The sequence below is a fragment of the Sinohyriopsis cumingii genome, chromosome 7, assembly GCF_028554795.1.
Source record: "Sinohyriopsis cumingii isolate HCF-2022 chromosome 7, ASM2855479v2, whole genome shotgun sequence".
In the NCBI taxonomy this organism is placed as follows: Eukaryota; Metazoa; Mollusca; class Bivalvia; order Unionida; family Unionidae; genus Sinohyriopsis; species Sinohyriopsis cumingii.
In genome coordinates, this window is record NC_142967.1 from 62,293,496 (window position 1) to 62,318,824 (window position 25,329).

Below are 25,329 nucleotides of genomic sequence, written 5' to 3' on the forward strand. Positions count from 1 at the left end.
ATTCCAATATCATTAAGCTGATGTCGCTATTTAACTCATGCTATGAGTTGAATCTGGAATGTTAGCTAACCAAAATACGATTTTGTTCTTTACGAACCTCGGTATAAACGACATATATACACACACATGGTTGTGTCCAATCCATAAAAATGTACTCACCTATCAATTGTTTGTCAGTGATGTAATCTTGTGCAATCTTGTTGAATAATAAATCTGGATAAAAGAAACAACAAGAAAACGCTGTATCTAAATGCAGAAATACGTTCGTTGTGCAATGATAATGACGATAGTGTTACACAAAGACGAAGATAAAGCATAGAATAGCCTTTGCTGAACTCTTTGTAAACAAAATTCCTCTTGTGAAGACTTTGTATTCGAAGTTTTACTCATTCACCTACTGCGTAACACACAGTGAAGACCAGCGATTCTCGCTAGATGCTATAGTTACTATAGGATACAAATTAATAACAAATCCTGTAATCTTGAAACATGCAAAACATTACATAATTTTAAATATCCACTCAGAGGTTCATTTTGACAATGATGCAAAGAAAACTTCATAAAGTGGACTAATGTTAAGCACATAAGCGATGTAAGAAGTCACTTTGTGTTAGTCGCAGGAGAGGCAACAATAAACGGACTCAAAAGATTTAGTAATTAGGATGGCAAGAAAGTTGGCGAATAAAGAGATCTGAAAATATACACAGTTTTGTCCCCTATTACATAAAAGTTCAGGTTGGCGGTCAAAGATCGAAAATTTTGAAGCTCTCTGACTGGATAGAATGAAAGTCGGACTAACAAAACGTTCAAGATGTGTCTCTTTTACAAACAGGCACGGTTTAATTATGTATGACTACTCCGACATTAATATTTTGCACTTATGAGCTAACGCTAGAGTTTCTTACCCAAATCCTTCTGAGAACATGTGGCCTGATTTGCCGTGATTATAACAATATGCTATTATTTGTAGACAAACAGTTCACACCAATATCACATGCAATGGCGGGTGGAATAAATCCATTCTCTAACATTTGCTAAACGAGAATGTTTTTTCAGGGATGTCATGGAATATAAAGATTGCAAAAATATTTATTTTTTTAAATGACAGCACTTGTTATGTACTGTGTCACTTAATATAGTCAAAGTATTTATCAACAAGGACTTTAAAACGCATCCTAGGAAATTTAACTCATTCAGGAAAAACACCCCACACAAATGCATTTCGTAATTGAGTAAGTCTGTATTTTTCAGTTTAGCAATGTACACTTTCTATCTTTGAAATATTTTCAGAGTAAATAGATCTATTTATTGCTTTAATTTATAGTGTTCTGCCGACAACTCTAGATCATGTTTCGATGTAAGTGTCAACATCACCCATCCTTTCAATCGTGGACAGGTATCTCATGTTAAATGAAGTTCATTCAGTTTGTTGATTTCTTTTTCGTAAAGTAAGAACAGATTCCACAATTAGGTCTTAAATTGCATTTCTCGTCTCCTTTGTTTATTATCAAGTACTGTACAGCTCTAAGATTCAAATACCTTTACGATGTTGCTATTGTCAGATTGTGTTTAAAGGTAACACTGTTTAAATGGCAATGGTGTTGGATTGATTTCTAATTTGAAATTCACTTCCTCCGTCATCTCATTCACGCTAATGTTATGAACGGGTATATATTCCTCTATTTATTGTTCCTGTTGTTGGTTTAACGCCATTTTCAGCACACGATACATGGTGGCCTGTATTCATTGTGGAAGAAGAACCGGGCAAAAACCAAAAAGAATCATCCACCCATGGTAAACCGCTAGCAGGTTTCATCACAGTCACAAATTGGCCGAGCCCGAGACTTGAACCACGCGGACAGAGGTGAGATGGCAGTGATCGGTAAGAGCAAGCACTTAAGAGCATTCGGCCATCCGGACCCCTTCCTTTATTTATTATCCGTGACAACACATTTATTTTATTTTCAACAGCTTCTTCCACGTAGTGTCTGAACCTTTTCTGCATCCCGCTATATAGTCTAAGTTCACCAGCTTCCTTTCATTCCTTGGTTATACATACATTAATGATTTTTTTCAGTGATACGAGCAATGTTAAGAATTTGCATAAATGGGAGAAGCAATTAAAAGTCTGAAAAGCTGAATATTGAAACCTGATTCATTTAGCATGCTGGTGTCAATCATGACAACACAGCTTCATTATGTTATTCAGTTTTACAATATTCGATTCAACACATCTCGCTACAGCAAAGATGATTTCTATTCCTTTTTCTTAACGGAAGATATATTTATGGTTAGATATCGACATGAATACACAGTGATTGTTAAGCTATCTCTTGATATGCATGTGCCTTATGTATATGCGCAAATGAGGTCAGTGTATTAACAGTGTCAATATATTTTTGTACCTGTCATGTATTGGGCTCTTCAGCCACCAGCGCGCGTGCAATAGACGTGGACATCCCCCTTCCTAAATCTTCGCAAGCTAAGTCAAGCCAGCTAACTATATTTTGTGTCCTTATTACATATAAATACAGTTTCCTTAACATCTTGAAGCAGGTCTTATATGGTAGATAGCCGGTTCTGTAAGAGACCTTAGCAGTTTTATATAATTCTCTTTAATCTATTAGAAACTCTTGAGCTTTGTGACTATAATGGAGCTACAAGCGTCCTATGGCGTTTAAGAGTAATCACAAAACTTTGCACATTAACCATACATTTTCGCCATATTAGTTTTAATGAGTACAACAATAACTGTAGATAGTAATGAATCCTAATGGTTTTATTACCTAGATTACTTTATGGTAATTCATAATAGTTGAAATATTTATGAAACTGCCACCAAACCAAACAGTCTGATTTTACTTTAGTTTTTAAAGTTTCACCAAATTGTACTATGTCCATCAGGAATCCACAGTCCCTTCTCTTGACATTGCTCATTCAACTATCTAAACGCACCGACTGACCTGCTCTTGTATCAATTGCTCTTCATAGTGTCTTTGATACCACAAAAAACTGAAACTGTTGGCTTATACCGAAATTTGCAAACCATTTTCTCCATGTATTAAAAAAACTCAAAGAATTAGAAAACGATAGCACTAATCTCAACACCAAACTGATGATGTTTTCCAAGAAAATAACGTTTGGATGGTGGTGTTTACTTGAGTTAAATGATTGTAGACTAGTAAATATTGCGTCCAACGTTTTGACCAACAAGTATCAACTAATAATGCAATATATTCAAAGGAAGTATTATTTATAAGTTACTGCATTTGTATGGGAAAATATGAACGAGTTTTTCAGATGGAATAATGCACGATCTTGGGAGTGCAGTATATCCACCGACAAAACGTGTTCATATTTTCTCATACAAATGCAGTAAACTTTTTACCATATGCTCATTTTTTTAATTCTATTATAGGCTTAATAACATAAACAAAATACACTACAAGAAACAAAGTAACTGAATGTATGTCGTATTCCAAACTAAATACACAAGCGCAGATTCATCATTCCACAACAATGGGCACATAACTCCGCCCAGATAAATCTGAACTTTGTCGTGCGCTAGACATATCTTTCGAAAACAATTTCATTTTGGTCTACTTAAAATTGAAATTTGGAGTCATATTGTGAATGGATGCGCATTGCAACAACTTTTCTATTTGATCTGGAATAAATAGATTTTGGTATTTCTGTCGAATCTACAAAATTTCGTGATTATGGACTGGATTCATCTGTGCAAATTCTATATGAAATACATCGGATTTAAGCAGCAAGGGAGAAGCGTGTTGACATCTGCAAGTGTGTTTCTGTTCTATCATTGAATATTTGAAATCGTAACGTGTGAAAATATGAAATCTTTCAATTGCAATTATCAAAAAGACGCTATGGAATTTAATGTTTATTTCATTTTGAGTGCATTAAGGAGGAAGTAATTGCACTTGGAATATAGTCGAAATTACAGTACAATTTCGAAATGTGTAATCAAGCTTGAAAACCCATGACATGGCTCATGTAATTCGGATTTGCAAAACTAATAAATTACATTAAGAGGAAATTCAGGATGCAAAACTGTTATCAAATTTTTCGCCATTCTTATTACCAGCTTGTCACTTCCATGTTATTTGTAGGTATCCAGCAATTTTATGAAATCTGGCGTCTATCGCCCAACTAAATCCGAAACATTGTATCAAAAACTTTAATGCGGAATGTAGCAAAGCAGCTGGTATGTGGCAGTCCACGAAACATCTGCTTTAGTTCATTCAGAAACAAATTTAATCAATAAAATGTAAAGGGCCTACTACGTGAGTGTACATGCTTTGTTTACAAATCAAAAGTGCTGGCGTCTGTGTCCATTGGTTGTTTACAATAGAAAGTAGTTCATTTATGAGTGCAATATGAATTGTGAGCGCGACTTCAATATCGTAAAATACTGCACGATTCTGACAATGAAAAGTTAACGGAGAAAAAAATGAGCATATAATAATAGTATTTTCATATATAATATAATAAAGTAGGGTCATAAATGTATAAATATATTATAATGCGCTTATATTAGTGAGGTTGAAACTTAGCTTTGTATCAAACTCGTGTTGAATGAAAAACACCTGCTCATAGTACTTAGATCACATCATGACAATTGCATATTTAAAAAAACAAATAATTTACTGAACTGCAACTAAAACAAGCATTTGTTTGTTAATTTATGAATTCTCAACAAAGCATGATAATGTCCAAAATATTTCATAGTTATTTTAAAACAATCTCTGAAGGAAGTACGGGACAACTTATGCACGAGTTTCCACGTCATCGTGATTCCTACGCAGGATATATTATTGGGGTCAAATTAAAGGTGGCCAAGATGGCAATACAAATAACTTTGTCATCCGCTGGACTGACACACGAACTGACCGATCATTTTACATGGCCTGTATTTGATGGCACATATATTAGATGTTGTTGTTGTTGCAGCTGCTGCTGCTGTTGAAGTAGTATTATTACTAACAGAAGCCATATGAGCAGTAGTAACAGAGGTGGTCGTTGTAATAGTACTAGTAGTTAGTTGTAGCAGTCATAGTGCAAAAGGAAGCAGTGAAATTGTACTCAAAGTATTATCAGTTGTGTAGTAATAGCAGTAGAAATGGTAATGGTATTAGTAGTAGTACTAGTAGTAGTAGTAGTAGTAGTAGTAGTAAATATAATATCAATTGTAATACCATAAGCTGACATAAATTTAAAATTAGTGGTATTATTTTTGCTGGTGATAATATATTTGATGTCCTTACCTACATTTTCTCCCGTTTTGCTGGATGTTTCGAATACGTCACCTTTAAGATCTAAGACACGATATATACAAGAAAAAATGAGAATTTTCATATGGTGTTTGAGTCAGTAAGAACAAGCGAATTAAAATTTATATTTAGTAATTTCTAACGCCACGGATTTTTTTTTATCAGGTCATACATTTAGATATTTATCCGAATCGATTTCAATACATCACAACTCCCACCCCTTTCAATTTTGATTTGAATATATTTCTTTGCGGATTGTTTTCTGTTCAACTAAGAGTATTATCTTATGACAGGAACATTTTCCCCGAGCGTAAACATTCTGCGTCAGACACGAGGTTGTTTACCCTTGTGAAAAACTTGCTCAATGATACCAATGTAAACAAGGGGAAAATATAGTCCACTCATAAGATTAGACGAAAAACACAAAACCAAATGGTATTCCGTCAAATCATCTTGGATTTGAGATCGATTTTCCTTTAATAAATTATAATGAAGCTGAGCAAAAACAGAAAAGAATTTTTGGCCAGTTAGTGTGCACAATGACTGCAGTATTAAATCATATGATGAAAGACCGCAATCACGTGACGAAAAATAGGGATGTTTCAAATCGTTGTCATACATTAGAAAACACGTTCGCATACACTTAGAAATGTAAGAAGAAAATATTCCCCGTAGTTGTTATACAGTTTTGTTCCATCACGATATTCCTCCTAGGTCTTACATGCCTTACTCACACAGGACACATATACCTGACATGCCTCATAAATACAGAACGCATATAGAAAGCCCCACATGTCTTATGTATACAGGACATGTACATGGTCCTACATGTCTTATGCATACAGGACATGTACAAAGGGTCTTATGTGTCTCATGCATACAGGATATGTACAGAGGGTCTTACCTGTCTTATGCATACGGGAAATGTACAGAGGATCCTACCTGTCTTATGCATACAGGACATGTACAAAGGGTCATATGTGTCTTATGCATACAGGACATGTACAGAGGGTCTCATGTGTCGTATGCATACAGGACATGTACAGAGGGTGGGTCCTATGTGTCATATGCATACAGGACATGTACAGAGGGTCCTATGTGTCTACTGCATACAGGACATGTACAGAGGGTCCTATGTGTCTTATGCATACAGGACATGTACAGAGGGTCCTATGTGTCTTACGCATACAGGACATGTACAGAGGGTCCTACGTGTCTTATACATACAGGACGTGTACAATAGATTCAGAACATATATAGAAAACCCCACGTCTGATACATACAAAACATAAATAGAGGACCCCACATGCCGTATGCACACAGGACATATTCAGAGGGTCTTACATATCTTATTCATATAGGACATGTCTCATACATACAGAATATATACAGAGGGTCCTACATGTCTCATGCATACAGAACATGTCACATACATACAGAACATATACAGAGGGTAAAACATGTCTTATGCATACAGGACATGTCACATACATACAGAACATATAGGGAGGGTCCTACCTGTCTTATTCATACAGGACATGTCTCATACATACAGAACATATAGAAGGTCCTACATGTCTTATTCAGATAGGACATGTCTCATACATACAGAACGTACATAGAGGATAGTACATGGCTTATGCATAAAAAAAATTTGTACAGAAGATCTCATAGGTTTAGCCAGTAGCTTCTCTTGGGTCGGTGGTTCTTTCCGGGTTCTTCCTCCACCATTAATACTGGCCGCCATGTATAGCCTATCGTGCTGAAAAATGGCGTTAAACCCCACAACAACAACAACAACTCATAGGTTTATATACAACGATACATACATAGAGAATCATACGTGTCCCATCAGTATATATATATATTGGTACTATAATTGAAAAATTCCCTAACGTTTCACTTCTGGGACTAGTACACTGGATAAAATGTGTCCCGTCAATTATTATCACTATATTCTATGTTTAGAATGGTGTATATTCCTTCAAAAGCTCACCTTCTGCTTTCTTCCTTGACAGACTTACTTCAACGTCCCTAGAGCATTGATTATTATCGACTAGGTCCTTTTTGGTTCCGCAGAGATAAATCCTACAATTCTACAAAACATTGAAGAATATGAATTTGATTTCAAAGCATAACTTAATGAAATAGTTCACGTTACCTAATGTAGTTAAACAATTTTTGTATGTCTGTAATTTAAAATTAATTAAAAAATGTCGCATGTTTGACATAATCCTTAATTATATAACTTTTGTGAAAATTTTGAAGCCGAACTGGGTTTTGCACGGCTGATCGCCGTCATACACACAAAATGTTGGGACTGAGCACAATTAGACGATACTTTAACGCTTTGAATAGGGTTGCAATCGGGGGATTCAACGTTTTAGTTTCAATAATAAAGTTTTGTTTGGAACAACCCTTAATTTAAAGTTATACTAAGAGGAAACAATTAGTGAAAAACAATTAAATTTATAATTCTCAGAAGCATACATTTAAAAATGTCAGCTCCTACTACTACTATTTCAACGCTCATTTATGGCCATTTCGATTGCTGTAAACTCTACGATTTATTAAAATCCACACTTTTAAACAAAACATTGAAAGTTTTATAGTTATTGTTATTCAAAGGCGGTAATTTGTTTCAAAAGTTTTCTTCTTTGTGGTCTATATCAATATTTGCCGAATACACCCATTGTGACGTGTACTTCTCTTAGCATAGTCTGATCTCATTCCTTGGAGATCTGATATGTTGCATATTTATGGCAGAAATTGTTTAAAGTAGATAGGGATTATTAAAACACGTACTGATGAAAACATATTTTCCAAATTAATTTTCACAACCATTTTTTTTCTGCCCAGAGTCTAAATGCCCATGAAACAGTCTAGGTTTTGTCGGTAATGGACGACCAGTTCATGACTTAGGGTGGCTGGACTGTGTGCAGGTTAGTTCCAGGTGCAAAACAGTAAAATGCGCTAAATGTATGCGCCTGCATTGGATCAAACTGTATTGTTAGGAAGTGTACTCAATGTACGTACTCAGATCACATTTTGTGATTTAGATATAGATGACAATGATTTCTTTAAGACAGCTAATGTATGGGCATATTTCCAATTTCTTCTGTACTTATAACTTTCTATTAACCCAAGCACTATAGTCATTTCTATTAGCCCAGTCACTGTAGTCATTTTAAATTGCATTCAGTAGGAAACATAAATTTTGTTAATCTTGACTGCATCCTTTAGATTTTATTCAAGATAGTTCTGCCGTAAGAATAGAAGACAATATTATTACATAAGTTTGAGATACCAACCTCCTCATTTTTTATTAGCTCCTGTGCCCAGTAATAGGCCTTGTCAAAGCTCGTCTGTTTTGTAATGTCATAGCAGATAATAGCCGCATTGGCATTCCGGTAATACATCCGGGTCATGGAATCGAATCTCTCGCTTCCGGTTGTATCCTTGATGAAGTATAATAGGCAGATTTAAAATGATACGAACAAGATATGTGAGACGCAGTAATAATATAAAAGCACTATCAATATGCATCTCTGCAAAATAGGCATGCTCAATTTTGGAAAGCATTTCATCTTAATTTTCTTTGGTGACGGAAAATGGTTTTCATAAGCCTGCTGCTTTTTAACAATTACCTTTGACCTTTAGCACTTAACCTTTACATTTGACGATGGGAAGAAATGGTATTGATACAGTCTGACGCTGTGGGAATTAAATTTATTGCAGAAAAGATTTTATTCAACTCTAAAACTCGAAAATTAGTGTTGAGTCTGTTGACACAGCTAAATGTCACTATCATACAGTTTTGTCTTTGAATAAAAAAGTAAATACGGAAATAGTACATTTACGAGTGCGTTCCATATCTGCACAATCTTCGTGAAGTAAATTTACCAGAATTAAATGAATAATACAGAACTCGCCATTACAGAGTCACGATCAGTCCTCGAGTTCATCAACGAAATTACTAGGTTCGTAAAACAGTTACATTTTGCTATTAACAGGTCATATCTTTACCTCATATTCGGAACAATGTCTAGCTCGTGAGATGCAAGTGTAAGTTTCAAGGCGACTGCTTTGTATATATGTACACTCTACGTGTTAACATTTCAAAAAAACTCGTCAGGTCTGTTTATTCACATTGTTTTACATATACGGGATCTACAGAGCAGGTATCGTTCCTGCCAGGCTAAATAACTATTTAGTGCTTGCAATGGCGGAAAATGTTGAAGAGATAATTTCGCAGTACAGTATGTAGTAGTCTGCGTGACACGTAACAATTAAGATTGATGTTTGGGCTTGGCTCGCAATAACTTGCTGAAAGCGAGGGATGGGATCTGCTTTGTTAGGACCTTTAATTGAATTGTAGGGTCCATTCGATAACGGTCCGATAGATCGTTCATTATAAGGTCATATAGCGGAAAATGGCAGAGTCGAGACAAACCAGGGCTACATTTGTGGGAACTCTTGGGCCATTTGAAACGAAAATAATACTTTCTAGAATAGTTATTAGTAAAGCACGAGTAGAGCGATTATTCTGACTTCGATGGGAGTGTTAAAATGTGTGGCTGTTAGAGAAAGTAATCTTGATTGGCTAAGCTAGACGATGGGTTGTGTGTTCCCAGGCGGAATTCAAGATAATCTTAGACAGTATAAATTTCTGAGGCAAGGCAGAATTGTAGCTCCGGGGAAAAAGAGGTACTTCTCGTTAGATTGTCCAATGACAATGGCGTCTATAGGTGAAATCTAGTAAAGTGGCTCTGTAGATTGTGGTGGTTATAAATGGTTATTTTTACAGTGAAAAGGTTCATAATTGTTGGGAAGATATGTGAATATTCAAGGAATGCATGGTATATAGCATTACTGGTGGATCATACTCAATTTAGAAGAAGAAAAAAAAGTGTTTTTCCACTCAAAATTCGATTATGATGTGTAGAGATTGAAGTTTAGTGGTGTAGTTTTGAGACATTCCCTACCTGATTTGTTTGACTCGTTTACTTATTTCAGCGTAATTACGTGTCTATCAGTTTCCTTTAATTGTAAGAATTGTTTGGCATATGGTGAGTAATAACTGTCAGTATCACAAATGAGTAGTGAGAAAAACTAATCCAGGAAAGATTGTCTACAAGCATGAGTGGAAAGAAAGATCAAGGCAAGCAACAAATAAAAACCACACAGAGTGGTACCCTAATGGCACAAGTTTGAGTGAATCAAGCTTGAGTACAATTCAGCTGGACTAAGATGACGTAAAGCAAAGTCTCGGAGGGAGCATGTCAAAAGCAGATTTCACGTCATCTGATATTGCCGATTTGGTGAAAAAAAGATAACCTAACAGAACTTGTCTCAACTAATGTGAAGAAATTGTAAGAGAATGTGAAGGAAGAGCTGAGAAAGGAGATAGTTGTAGAAAGTGAAAGGGTAGTAAAGGATAGGACATGAAAGTTGATGGATAGGGTGGATTCACTGGGATTCGAAAACCACCAATTGCGAGAAACATTACAAGAGGCAAAGAAGGAAAATGATAAAATGAGGATTGACATGAAAGATTCTGACAGGAGATCGAAGCAAGAAAGTGCGGCTTTAAAACAAATCGAATAATATTCAAAGAAGCTGAACGTTAAAGCTTTAGGGCTGAAGGAGGAGGAAAATGAAAGTCTGAGAAAGGATTCCGAAATTGGTAAAGAAAGTCACAAAGATTAATTTGGATAACAGGGACATAGTGGCTGTGCATAGGATCCCAGGCCGACTGGACAACCAAGGCCAGTGACTGCCAAATTCTGGAGTCTGGATTGTAAACTTCCAATTATCAAGAAACGGAAGGATTTTAAACAAAACAAAGTAATTAGACTGGTAGAGGATGTGACCAGGATGAATACTGAACTTATCAATAAATTATCCAGACATCAGGAAATTGACACTGCACGTTACTTTAATGGATCTGTATGGTAAAACCAAATCAGGAATACTGAGAAAATTTGACATCTATGATGAAATCGATGAGAAAATTAGAATAAAAATGTAATATGCAACTCTGTGAACTTATAAAATTTACCAAATAGGTATGTGAACTTTCGTTTTGATACTCCTTTTTCTACTCTAATTTGTTTTAATATTTTTTATAAGACACTTCTTTCCCTCACCAGTTTTGTCATTAATATATTTGTTTATTCGCTCTTCCATTGTGTCATATCTCTCCCTAATCAATTCGCTCACTAGTTCATAAATCATCTTTCACTCATATACACATTCATTTACTCAGTTGTTTATTCACCTTATTCAACACTACTCTTCCTCGTCAAATTTTTCAGTCTCACATTCTTGCTCATACATTCAATCACCCACCACTTCCATGTATGGTCTCATTCATACTTTCTTTTTCTTCCCTTTTACCCCTTCTTTCATTCATTAATTTGTAATTCATACTCTTACTAATCTGTGCCTATTGGTTTACAAAACTGTCTTAGCTCTGGAAAGGTCTGTCAAAGGTGCATAAGAGTTATCGCAAATGGAGTTGTTTCACTTGTTGTCTATCGTATAATGTATCAATGATAACTGCAGCCAAACCTACAGCATGTACTGTAACACCATGGATGATTTTATTATGGATGTTTGTATTCTGTGTGAGTGTGATTGTGAAAGCCATGCATATGATAAACTCAAAGTGACAATTACTGCATACATTTCTGTACAAGAAAATGTATATGTAAACTTTCTGCTGTTTTCATGCATAATAACATAAACATTATATCTATAAATGTTAGAGGCCTGCAAAGTTCAGTCTTTAAACAAACGGACATTTTCCACTTGGTAAAACAAAATAATGTATCTATAATATGCTTGCAAGAAACTCATAGTACAAAGGACGATGACATATATTGGGCAGCTGAATGGGGATACAAATGTATATTTAGCCACTGCTCTAGTAATAGTGCTGGGGTTGCAATATTTTTTAGAAATACTTTTGAATTCGTAAGTCATAGAGAAAGATCTGACAGCCAAGGTAGATTTATTTTTTTAGATATTACAATTAATGGCAACAGAATAGCCCTCGTGAATTTGTATGGTTATAATGATGATAATCCTAGCCTTTTTAGAAAATGAAAGGAGAAGATCTTATTTTTGGAGAACTCATCAATTATAATATGCGGAGACTGGAACACTGTTCAAGACATAGATTTGGATACTTATAATATTTTACATGACAAACACCAACAGTCTAGGGCAGTGATTCAAGACCTGAAAAACGAATTGGAATTAATTGACCCCTGACGAAATTCCAATCAAGTCCTAAAGATGTATACCTGGAGTTAAAAATCTCCCTTGAAACAAAGTAGATTAGATTACTTTCTTGTATCGGATGACATTCATATGAATACAGCTGATGCGTGTATCTTACATGGGTATAAGACTTATCATTCAGTTATTGTTTTGATTGTGGCTTTTTCAACGTGTCCAAGGGAAAAAGGATATTGGAAATTTAATGCCCAACTGTTGAGGAACATTGAATATACTGATTTGCTCAAAAAGTGTATAACTGGCACCGTAAATGAATATTATAAAGGGGGATATAAAATTGACTCTCTCCATGTTTCTCTTTCCTGTAATGATCAAATGTTGTTTGAAAGTTTGAAAATGAAAATAAGATCTGAAACCATATGGTATTATATTAAGAAAGCAAAAACAAAACGTGAAAAATTAAAGAAAATTGAGCAGGAAATAATAGAAATTCAGGGGGACTGTCGAATATCATTGATGGGGAAACTCTGAAAAATTAAGAGAAAAAAAGCAGAATTAGAGGAATCTGTGAAAAATACACAGAAGATGTTATATTAAAATCTAAAGCTAGATAGTATGAATTTGGGAGGAAAAAGTACAAAGCACTTTTTAAATCTTGAAAAAAGGGAAATAAGAAGTACTTCTCGTTAGATTGTCAAATCACGTGTGTCGGAAAGTTGAGGACACGGAAAGATAGCGATTTAGCTGAACTGTAAGGGCAAGTTTCAATAAAGCACATTAAAAAATAGCTTCATACCTGTACTGCACAGTGGAAAGAGCACAGCCTTCAGCTCAGATGGTTGATAACCTGAAGAGGTGAGAGAGACAGACAGAGACAGACAGACAGACAGAGACAGGGAGAAAGAGACAGAAGGAAAATAAATACGGAGAACTCTGTCTCAAACTGTTGCCTTGAATAAATCCAGGTTTACGCAGGGACACTTACTCTGATTTATTTGAATTTAAGGGTGCAAATTTATTAACAATAACAAATGAAATCATATTTTAAATTGAAGGAATCAAAGTCAATTTTAAAAAAAAAAACATTTAAACTTTATGCTTAGAAAACTTTCCTTTAAGTTATTCTGTTTGAAAAGAATTACGAATTTTTAAACGGCAAAATCAAGACTTACTTTTTACAATTGTTTCATATAATGTTTCTTTTCTGATTGTTGTTCCGATATATGTGAGCATCGGTAATCTTATATTTTAAAGCGTATTGAAAGCCTGTTAAAGGACTTGGCTTGAACTCTTTCAAATGAAAACTATTCAACCAGTTAAAAGACTGAGTAAAGCACAACGAAGCAATATGCATTTACAAATTTCAGAACAACCTGGCACCAGATTATCTGGATATGATTACTCTGTTCTATGAAGTTCAAAATTATCTTCTGAACTTTTGCGTATTTGATTATCAACACATCTTAGAGCAAACCGACTATTAGCTGTATCAAAATTTGTATATAATTTGCTAGATTGGTAACACGCTCATTGATTACTTTTAAGTCATTCTTGATTGTTTTTTACACAGTATAGCTTCTTTTTCATCTGTTTGGGTGTTTTTGTATAAATGTTTAAGACAAGAACTCATAGGACTTATTAAACATATTCCTGTTTTTTATATCTAGAGACAAATATTTCACTTTCGGTGTACGACATCAAAGTTATTTTCATTACATTAAATCTTGTATTACAGGTACACCGTGAAAGAATATAACATTTCAATCTTCATCTTTTATGCTCATATTTAATTTTGGTATAGTTACCATCCTAAACTTCTTCTAAGATCGATATACATTCTATGAAAATACAAATATCGGTGCAATTCAATTTTGAAACAAGCTAATCGTTATAGTTTCTTTTAGTCAGTTTAAAAATGATAGCAAATGAACCTTTATGTGACAGATTTCTTAAACTATCAAGGCAGCAACTGTACGAGTAAAGTAAATGTCTTTGGGCCATGGAAAAACTAAATTTGTGTTTTAAAAAGTAAATCAAAGAAAAATTGCGATTATCCAAATTAAAAGTTAATTTCTATTCACTTTTTAGTATGTCGTTCATACACTAAAAACAATGCACTTCCCTTGTATGGCGGCTTTCTGTCCATCACGTTCCGCCCACCAGTTGTGTACTTTGTGCAGTATTTGTAAAGGAAAAGAATTGCCTATGATTTACACACTGGTTATCCTGGTAATTTTTACAAAGACTTTGCCTATCTGAGGAATTGTTAAAATGATTTTTAATTACCTTTAATTAGGTGGAAGATTGGTGAGTTTCGGTTATAGAATATACAGTTTGACCTTACTTCAGATGTGCACAACTTAAAAAGACTGTTAGATCTGTTTAGTGGTTTCCATTTCTGGATCTCAGATGTAAAGTGTATGAATGACAGTTTTACTTTTTGTATATTTTATAATTCATTTCTTGCACGTGAAGAAGCTGGTGATGTCTTCCCTGGCAAATTTAAATTTCACTAACTGATAACTGCTAATGTTAATGAACTTGAAGTAGCTCAGGCTCATTTCACTGGCATATGAGAGCAAACAGTTTGATCAGTTTTCTGCTTTAGATTTCATAATGTTAATATACTTAACACTTGGAAGGAAATTTAAGTCACATATATAATAAATCAAAAAAGCATAATAATAATAATAATAATAATAATAATAATGAAGACTTTGTATAGCGCCTAATCTTCAGAAGATCTAAGCGCTTTACAACATTAAACAACACATAAAACAAACACTATAAAATTAAAAAACATAAAACAAGCTGAAAATATTTAAGGTAGGAAACGTTACTATGTCTTTAAGTTTGTTGTTGCAGTCGAAATAGGTGCGTTTTAAGAGCACTCTTGAATGAGATCACTGTGTCTTTGTGTCTACGTTCAGTGGGTAATTCGTTACACGTTGCTAGGCAATGGTATGCAAAAGCACGTTGTCCATATTCGTTTTCATAGTGGGAATAATGAATATACAATTGTTAGAAGAGGAATTTAAGTATCTTGCTGGTGTGTATACATGGGTGGAGTAGATATTAAGACGAACCAGACATAATTGAGTTACAATAGTCCAGTCTTGAAAGTACTAATGAACACGCAAGTGGTTTAGTGGCATCAACTGAAAGATATTTCCGAATGGAGCTGATGCGTCTCAGCTCAAGATATGCAGCCTTGCACATGTTCATGACATGTTGGTGCAATGCGAGAGTACTATGGAGAGTAACACCTAGGTTTCGTACAGACTGTGTGAATTTAATGCTGGTGTTGCTGATATTTATTGTTTCAGGTAAATGGTGTGAATGAAAAAGTCTTTGTGTTGTGATCAGAATGGCCTCAGTTTTATCATCATTTATCTGCAGCGTGTTACATGTCATCCATGATTTCACATCAGAAATGCACCTCTCTACACCTTGTATGGTAGCATCAATTTCAGTTGGGTGGCTAGATTTGTATATTTGGGTGTCATCATCGTACAATTGGTGAGACACTGGATGATGATCTATGACCCTTGAGAGCGGCTGAGTGTCTAGAATGATGAGAACAAGTCCAATAATACAGTCCTGTGGAACAGCACAACATAGTTCAACTGTGCTGAAGTGTATTCCATTTGCGGACATAATTTGTGTCCTGTTGACCAAGTAGGACTTGAACCACAGTAAGGCTGTATCATGAATGCCAAATACATGCTGGAGACGGTAAAGTAATAAATCATGGTCTATTGCGCCAAATGATGCAAAAAATCAAGGAGGGTGAGGACTGTAATCTTTCCGCTATCCAAAGCAGAAGGAGGGTCATTAACTGATTTCAGAAGAGTAGTTTCAGTACTGTGGCAAGGGCGATATGTAGACCTGATATTGCTGAAAAAACTGTTTGAATTCAGATAAGAATCAAATTGTGATAGAACAACTTTTTCTAAGATTTTGTATATGAATTTGAGATTAGAAACTGAGCGGTAGTTCTTTAAATTGTTATGGTTGAGTGTTGGTTTCTTCAGAAGAGGCTTTACAATGGCAGTTTTGAAAAATGATGGGAATTCCCCGGATGAGAGAGAGAGAGAAGTATTATTGTGCATGTTGCCAATGTAAAGAACTTCATAGTATACCGGTTCCTCTCTCAAAAGTATGTAATAACAGTAATGGAGAACCTCAATGAATCTTCGATAATGTGATCTAGCCAATAATCACTAAAAGCTGAACCAGGGGTGCATACAGGTAGTGTTCACAAATTTCTAAAAATAAACTTTGGAGGAATACAAATGTCTAATTACACTAACAGAGTTAGACACTTATGCATGGAAGACAGGGACTTTTTCGCCAAAAAGTAATTTGAACCCAATTCTAACTTTGATCAGATATCACCAAATGTGTGACCCATCTTGCACAAACTTTTTCGAGCTTCAACTGATTGTTTAATATATTAACAACAGCTGAAGAATAAATGCCCTTGATAACATAAATATGTTTTCCACTTAGTATCGAGTATCTTCATCAATTGCTCCCTTCACAGCAGCCATTAGGCCGATAAATCAACCTGCAAATCTGGGTCGATACTAATGGACGATATCTGGGTTTGATGTCGACTGTTTATTAAAATGTGCAATTTTGCTGCATACAAATCTTTCCGGAACAAACCTACGTACACTTTAGATATATACCGGTAACTGGTAACAGTCATATCTAGCGCAAAATTCGAAATGGCCTTAGGACAGAGGGTTGTGCTATTCCACGTGGATTTACATGTCACCAAACATATTATTTCCTCCGGTATTATAATGAACATGTCATCAAAATAACCCTTCAACGGGCGGTAACTCCACAGTCGGATGAAATACCGGTAAGTGTATAAATGCACACCGATGCGTGCAAACAAAACTGTCTGCAGACTTTTGCTGGTTTTAATGAAGAAGTGATATCTGCCCCTAAACCACGAATCTATATCATCACAGGTGAGGGGCTGATTTATCGGTCTAAACAGCCACGTCCCTCTCATCAATCGCTAACAACGGTCTTCCAGAACGTGGGTCATCTGCCATGAAGTCGTGACAACCTTCAGAACAATGAAACTACTACAACACTGCAGACTATAACAAAGAATTGCATCCAAATCAGCCTTGTTATGATTCGTAGAATACCCACAGAGTGCCCGGATTTTACAGTATAGTCTTCACCAAGTTACAGAATTGTTCTCTCTCTCTCTCTCTCTCTCTCTCTCTACCGCTTTTGCTCGTCACTGTCAGTTCTCTTTGTTTTATAATAGGTGTATAATTTACAGTTCTGAGAACGTTATTTTCTGTATACGCTGACATTAAATTTATTGTCAGGTTCAAAGAAAGAAATGTGATATAAAATAACATTCAGAACTTTTCAAATACCCCGTGTACCCGATCTCACATCTATATATGTTTTTCCGTTCATCCATTTCTTATTTTTTAAAAATCAATTCAACTTGATACATGTCATTTTATCTGTGACATATATTCCCCTTCTCTTTAAGTTTACAACTTTATAAACTACTGGATTGCCTAAAATTACTTGCCGATTTTTAATATTTTCTCTGTAAAGTAAAGAAGTTAGTCCTTTGCAAATATTGTTTGCTATTTTGAGATTCTAGCCATTTGACCAATGTTCGATTTGGGCGTTCTAAATGTATCAGTTGTCAAAAATCGAATAGATTTTTCTATATCTTTGAAATACTTGATATTTGGCATCGAAAAGTCTCTTAAACAAAACCAGAACAATAAATATATATGTATACATTCTATTGTACATGTCATTTCTCAAGGGTATGAAATGATCATGCGAACATTTACAACTTCGCCCAGCTGCCTAATTTCTTGGCAGTGAATGTGGTTCAAATTTATATTAGCGCATAGCACTTACCCATATTCCAAATATAACTTCTTTATCGTCCGTTTGCTCTTTCTTACGAACAAAATCTATGCCGATCGTCTGAAATACAAAATACAATAAGCTGTGGGGGCAAACTGTCAATATGTACCACCATCTTTAAGTGGAACTATAGTATCTTCAACGTCGTGTGACAAAAAACACGAAGTATGCTTGCATTTTACTGAATTGTGTTTAACGGTACATCATTAAACGAAAGACTATTAAGTGCCGAGGTAATACACGTATCGTCCTTTATCCAAAGGCACACCATGACAGCTTATCTGCGGCGGACTGAGACCTGCAGTTTAATCATCAAACCATATATTGAATACGTCAGTATTACGTACTGCATTACGTGCTGCGAGTCAGACGGTAGTATTTCATGCTTCATAACATTGACAATATGTCTGCACAAAGGAGGAAATTGTATTGCTTAGATTTAAATCAAAGCATGAGTAAAAATAACTAGACAAGAATTACTTGTTTCTTTTATCATTTATAGGAATAGATACATGGGTGAAGTTCACTAGAGAAAAGGTATTGTGGCATGACTACATTGTACATTCTAACGATATATGGAGAATATTTATGTTTGTGGGATAGATATAAGCAAATATTTCAGTCGTGATATGGAACAATGTTATACGGTCAGGAGTGAAATATCTAATATTGAAAAATATTAATAACAAATTAATATTTAAAACCTGATATTTGTTGTTCAGGGTTCATTTTAATGCATTCTTCATGGAACTTTTTCATTGATTACATTATCATATACTTTTAGAGTCAATAGTCTTTACAAATATTTAAATATATTAATCCTCACTGGAAGAAAGACGGGAAGGACGGCGAGAGACAAAGGGTGAGAGGGAAGAAGAAGAAAAATTAAAAATAGGAATAAAAATATATAAAAATGCGGGTCAGAAGAACATAGAGAAGGGCAGATATACTTCAAAAATGGCAAAAGATAGCTGTAAGAATGATGTCACCACTGTGGCGCTGTCATATTTCTCTCAAAATTAAATTTCAATATCTAGTTATGCAGTACATAATAAAATTGTACCATGCAACCAAGATGCACGGTCACCACTGCCTACTGTTCTATTTGTGCCATGACAATTGAACGTATGAACTATCATTTTTAGTCTGAATAGAAATAACCCATTTCCGCATTCGTTAATGGTGATTTCGTTTGAAGACTGTAATTTCTTATATTCCACACCGGGATTACACAAACATTCGTTAGAATCCATGATCTTGGTGTAGACTTCTTCTAGCTTTCAAGTAGAAGACCCGGACGTTTAATCAAAACTCCGTTGTAAGAAATCACGTAAAACCTTTGAAAATTGTCTCAAGTCTGTTACAGAAATAAAGTGTTCAATATTGACGATTTTATGCAATATTCGCTAATCGCTTAGGAAACATTCGATTTTGAAGTTTCCAGTAAATTCTTGCTCGAATAGTATAATGTAATTTAAGGCCATATATCACGAAGTGCGTATAGTAGGTGAGGCAAATTCAAGACTTGCAATTTGTTGGTGGTTAAGATTAACAATTAACCGTAGTGCTTGTCTCTGCGGCGCGTATCAAATCCAGTAAAATGCATGCCTCCTTCAGTGGCCATTCATTCGCCTTTGCAAACGGATCGAAAGATTTAGACATGGTTACAGCTTTCGAAGCAACACACCAACGGCACCATATCGAACCTCTATACCAGATAAAACCTCCTTTTTTACACCAGAAATCAGAACCATGCTCGAATCATTTAATTACAAAACAAAACAAATTGCATCATCTTTTAATATTTTCTTTCGAAACCGACAGTCTCGCAAAATCCTTAATATTGACAAACCGTATTTCCAATATTTTAGAAAAACATAATTTACTTATGCGGTCTTGGAAAAGTATTTTGTAGTGTTGGGTGTCTAGTTTCATCGTTATTAAGCGTAATAAAAGAGTAAATAAAGCAACCAAAGCTACCTTTTGCTGAATTCAATATTACCTATAGCGGCTTAAAATACGATATAAATTATCTGAAAACTTCGCAAGCGAGTTAAAGAACAGCAAAGCCGTCATTGTAGATGGTACTCCTTAGCTCTATCGCTCCCGTAGAAGACAAAGATATCTTACCATTGCATACGGTAAGAATGGTAGATCACACCAAACTGTATTTTTTGCCACTGTCTGTTGACAGTGGAGAACACTCTTGTCAAGTGTTTAAGGACTTCTGCTATGTTAGACAGAAACATTTTAATGTGGCCACAATTAAGAGACTGTTTGATGATTTTCCATCAAAGACTTGTTGGACGTTTTAAAGGACTGCGCTTGGTACAAAAAAAAACTGTTGACCCTGTGATTTTACGGATGTCATGCCTTTTATTTTTCCCTTTTATTGGATATATATTTCTATAAGAATCTTAATGTATTTCCATTTTACCTTGCTTGACTACATGTTTACGATTATTTGGAAGGGATGGTGTTCCTAAACTCTGCAATGTATGCATTTACAGTTGTATAGCTTAACTTTGAAAAGGCACAATATAGTCACGATTGTACTGACGTGCCATTATTATTATTATTATTACCAGGTTCGTAATTGGAGGAACGCGAGTCCGAGTTTCCTCTAACACTTATCACCCTATTTTAGATATTTTGACATTTATGTTTATTTATGTTGGGGTCAAGATATGCAACAATAGAGTGGTAAGGGTCAGAGAAAAAACCTGTTATTGGGGGGAACCCAGCTATTCACATGACCTGTATGATTTGTACTATAAATTAAAAAAAAAAAAAAAAAAAAAAATATTAAGTCGAAGAAAATTGCAAAGCAGTCGGAGTGTGATAACGAAATTTCGGCATCGGAAATAAGGCTTCTTTATCGTCTTGACTTGTTAGCTCTGAGGTTTTCGCTTTTCTGCCTAAACTCGCTTTCTTCACTTGCATTTTTTGCTTCTAATTTTGTGCGTGAACTGACTTGTAAAATGTAGCATCTCTGAGGCGGACGGGATAGGCCTTGACCTTAATATGGCTTTATGTTCAGTATGTATAGACCACAGAGTTTGAATCATTCCATTTAAGAATTGTTATGAACATTTCTCCTAAACAAGTAGTTAATTGATCTGTATTTTCAATGATGCATGTCTCACTTTCATTTGGGACATTACCGATATCACATTCATTCATTTGCTTGGTTGAAAGTTTGTTTTGTGACTCAGTGAATTCATCCACATCGTCAACTTTATCATCTCAACTTTCGAATGGACCAAATAGCTTGTTCAGCCACAGACACGTCTAATAAATCAAAACCTCTGGTGTCTGCTACAAAAGCGTGCATTGTATGTTTACACTCAAAAGTACTTCCTAATATACGATGCTATTTTTAGACACTTGTCTTGCAGTATTAAGCAGTGAAGTATGAAGTTATAATGCACGATTTTGACAGTAAATAACTGAATGGAGAAAATAATGAGCATAAACATTTGGACACAGTGACCCTGTACTAATGTTAAACGATGTATGCACATTACAAGAGGAAACTCTTCAGTTGAGAACGTTTACAGGCTGATGATCGAGTGGAAATTAGTCAAATTCAAAAATGTATGTGTGCAGTGTAACAATCTCACCATGCTAGGTGGTACATTAAATAACAAGTTGGTACATCATACTTTATAATTACCATGTTAGATATGGTATGTAGTCAGTATGCCAGTTGGTATATTATATGTTATACTTACCATGTTAGATGTGGTGGAATATAGTCAATATGCTAGGTGGTACATTAAATGTTTTACTAACCATATTAGATGTGGTGGAATATAGTCAATATGCCAATTGGTATATCATATGTTATACTTACCATATAAAATGTGGTGAAATATAGTTAATACGCCAGTTGGTATATTCTATGTTATACATACCATGTTAGATGTTGTGGAATATAGGTTATACGCCAGTTAGTATAATATATGTTAAACTTACCATATTAGATGTTGTGGAATACTTGTTATGTATATAGCGCTCGATGAGTGAAGATTTTCCAACGCTGGCGCCACCAAGCAACACCACCTTGCAGTCCACGCTACTCATTGCCATTCTTTTCCAATTACCCCTTTATATTTTTCAGTATAAATTTCTGTAATTTAAAAAGATTTTAGCCTCAGACCATGCACTTATATTCCAGTTTTTAAGCTCATTCACTCCATATGCCGTGGAAACAATTATGTCAACTATATGTATTGCAAAAGAGACAGGGTAATGTGTTGAAACTGTATTCGTTGCACATGAAAGTACGTCATTCACCTTTTGAATCACAACATACGTAAGATATGTTTCAAGAGAGCACGCAAAATGAATCACCGTATAGATCATTTTCAGGTACTACTTTTATCTGGCCAAACCTATCCCATAGCCGCATCCGGTACGGTCATGCACATTTGACGTAGGGCAACTGTGATAGTAGTATACAATAATATGCTAGCCCACAAGTATAATAGTTGAACTATACGTTTTCATCAAGTATTTTTAACAATAAATGAGTACCTATTGTTTTATATCACTACATCGTGACTCTCATCTTAACGCCGCCCCCATCCCCCTCTTATGACTGCATGGTCATGAATAATCCGACAATAACAAGTTAACTTGTCTAATTAGCAGCAAACAATGAACACCAAAGGCGGCACATCACATATTAAGCAGATTCCTCAAAGATTGCCATTTAGTTAATAAATTAAATGGAAATGAATGTAAATCCTAAAACTGCGTATCATACATTGGATTGGCTAAGGAATTTCCTCTCTCTCTCTCTCCTTAGTTTTCTAACTCCTTGGACAAATATGGATAATAATGATGAGTTAACTCATCCTGCGATACATTTGCAACAGCCAGTTGCTACAGTACTATCAGCTATGTGTAACTCGTGTGGCTTCTTGGATTGGGCTAGGGATCTGATTACGCTGGCATTGATAATGCGGTGTTTACCTATATGCATTCATCCACTATGACATTGATTATATGCAACAAAGAGGTTTGTAAGTCCTCATGTTTTCGTGAGTATATAGTCCTGAAGAGTCATCCAAATACACGTAGATCTGTACAAATAGTAATTCTGGTAACATAGGAAAATCGTCCACCCACCCCTTTCCTTTCAGAAATGGATCATCCAACTTTGTTAAGTCCTATCCATGACCACGGAGAGGGCAGGACAAATTATGGGGGACCACAACGGTCAGGGGCTCCACCGTTGTTTAAATTTGTGATTCACTGGGGCCTACTGGATAATTTTTCCTAGGGCCCACAAATCATGTCCGCTGTTCTGGTCCTCTCTGATGCTTTGTGTGCTCATATATGCTTTTAGGCAGATTAATTAACTATTCACTCATGATTTTTAAACACTATTTCTGTAAAGGGTGTACAGATGTCAAACCTTACAAATTTGTTTGAAACTTTCTTCACGAACATACACTATGTTAATGACAATCGCTTAAAAGTTGCCCTACGTTGATTGCGCATGCGTTAAATATTGGAGTGGAAAAACCCAAATTCGACTTCCTGAAAAAGGTCTATAGAAACTTGTAATCGTTAAATTAAATATCCATGATCTTACAGCCCCTAGGTGAACACTTTCTATTATCTACCCTCTCGACGTGTCCACTGAACTTATTAAAACTGATCTTAAGCAACTACGTTTCTCGGTGTTCTGTGGTTCGTTAAATATAAACTCGAATAGATTAAACTGTACATACCTATCCCATAGCAAACTGTAGTATGGTAACAAAAATGTCTTCCTTATATATTTAAATAACACACAGTGGGATATTCCTCAATTATACATGTACGGGCCTTTAACTGAGTTTGAGTAACTGTAGTTACCGCTGTCTTCTTGATGCTTTCGTTAATGTTATCAATCCATTCCTGCTTGAGATTCAACGCTTACAACCTCCTATTCCAGGTACTCAATTCTCTTTTACCGCTAGGTGTGTACAATAGGTTTACTTCCTGCGTAGTTCATTCAGGAAGTTGCTGATCAGTGACCTGATAAATGGAACGTGATCTGAAAACAACCAGCTTGGGGTCCATTTATTTATCGCAAACCACCACAAACCTACCGCAAACCACCTTTAACATGCATTATAATGCTAATTTATCAGTGAAAATATGTTGTAAGTAAACAAAATGTGAAACCTAGTATATAAGACATTGAGGAAATTAGTAAATAAGAATGGCTTCCAATCAAATTAATAACAATGTATATAAAGAGAGCCGAGCAATATAAGAATGGCTTCCAGTCAGTTTAATGTTGTGTTTAGTATGTTCTTCAATGAGTCAGCATTATTGTTTGTCCATTAGACATTTTGTAATGAGACTGTTAATTTTAAGTCGAGTCCGATTTGTAGCTGTAAAGTGTTGTTACGATGTATGCATTACTTTTTCTATTTCACTTCTCGGTCTTTTCCATTGGTTTGGCTTTCGGGCAACGTTCTTAGCACCATTTGAAACAGAATTTTCCATTGGTTGAACTATTTATGTTATATCTTGCTTTTTGTTTTTCGAATTCTTAAAGAATTTCTGGAATTTGTTTGCTTTTATCCTCAGTTTTGCAACGCCATATTATGCTGTTGACGCCGTGCGCGGCATAATTTCGGTGACAACGGTAATTGCTTTCACCATGCAGTGAACATCAGAAATCTACGAAATGGGGGTATACTGCTTGAAATAACAGCTGAACCAGCTCAGGAGTATACATTGGCTTCCAATAAATTTAATGTTGTTTTTAGTATGTTGTTCAATGATTCGGCATTATCGTTTCTTCATAAGTTTTCGTTGAGTTTTTGGTGCTTGGTTCATTGATATGGCAAAGCAATTT

At 35.2% G+C, this 25,329-nt stretch overlaps 1 protein-coding gene across 2 annotated transcripts in view; it reads right to left on the reverse strand.

Moving 5' to 3' along the window:
• LOC149795377 (ras-related protein Rab-24-like) overlaps positions 1-24,444 on the reverse strand; it is a 29,907-nt gene extending 5,463 nt beyond the window's left edge. The window contains exons 1-7 of one of the 2 annotated variants that reach the window (XM_089965159.1): positions 24,336-24,444; positions 22,443-22,596; positions 18,456-18,524; positions 8,603-8,749; positions 7,288-7,387; positions 5,286-5,336; positions 160-213 (exon numbers count right to left, since the gene is read on the reverse strand). In XM_089965159.1, the coding sequence (XP_089821285.1) occupies positions 160-213; positions 5,286-5,336; positions 7,288-7,387; positions 8,603-8,749; positions 18,456-18,524; positions 22,443-22,556 (535 nt within the window). In that variant the 5' untranslated portion in view covers positions 22,557-22,596; positions 24,336-24,444. Of the gene's footprint in view, positions 1-159; positions 214-5,285; positions 5,337-7,287; positions 7,388-8,602; positions 8,750-18,455; positions 18,525-22,442; positions 22,597-24,208 lie in introns of both variants that reach the window. The other variant, XM_089965160.1, reaches the window with a different exon arrangement.
• Between the last annotated feature and the right edge of the window lie 885 nt (positions 24,445-25,329).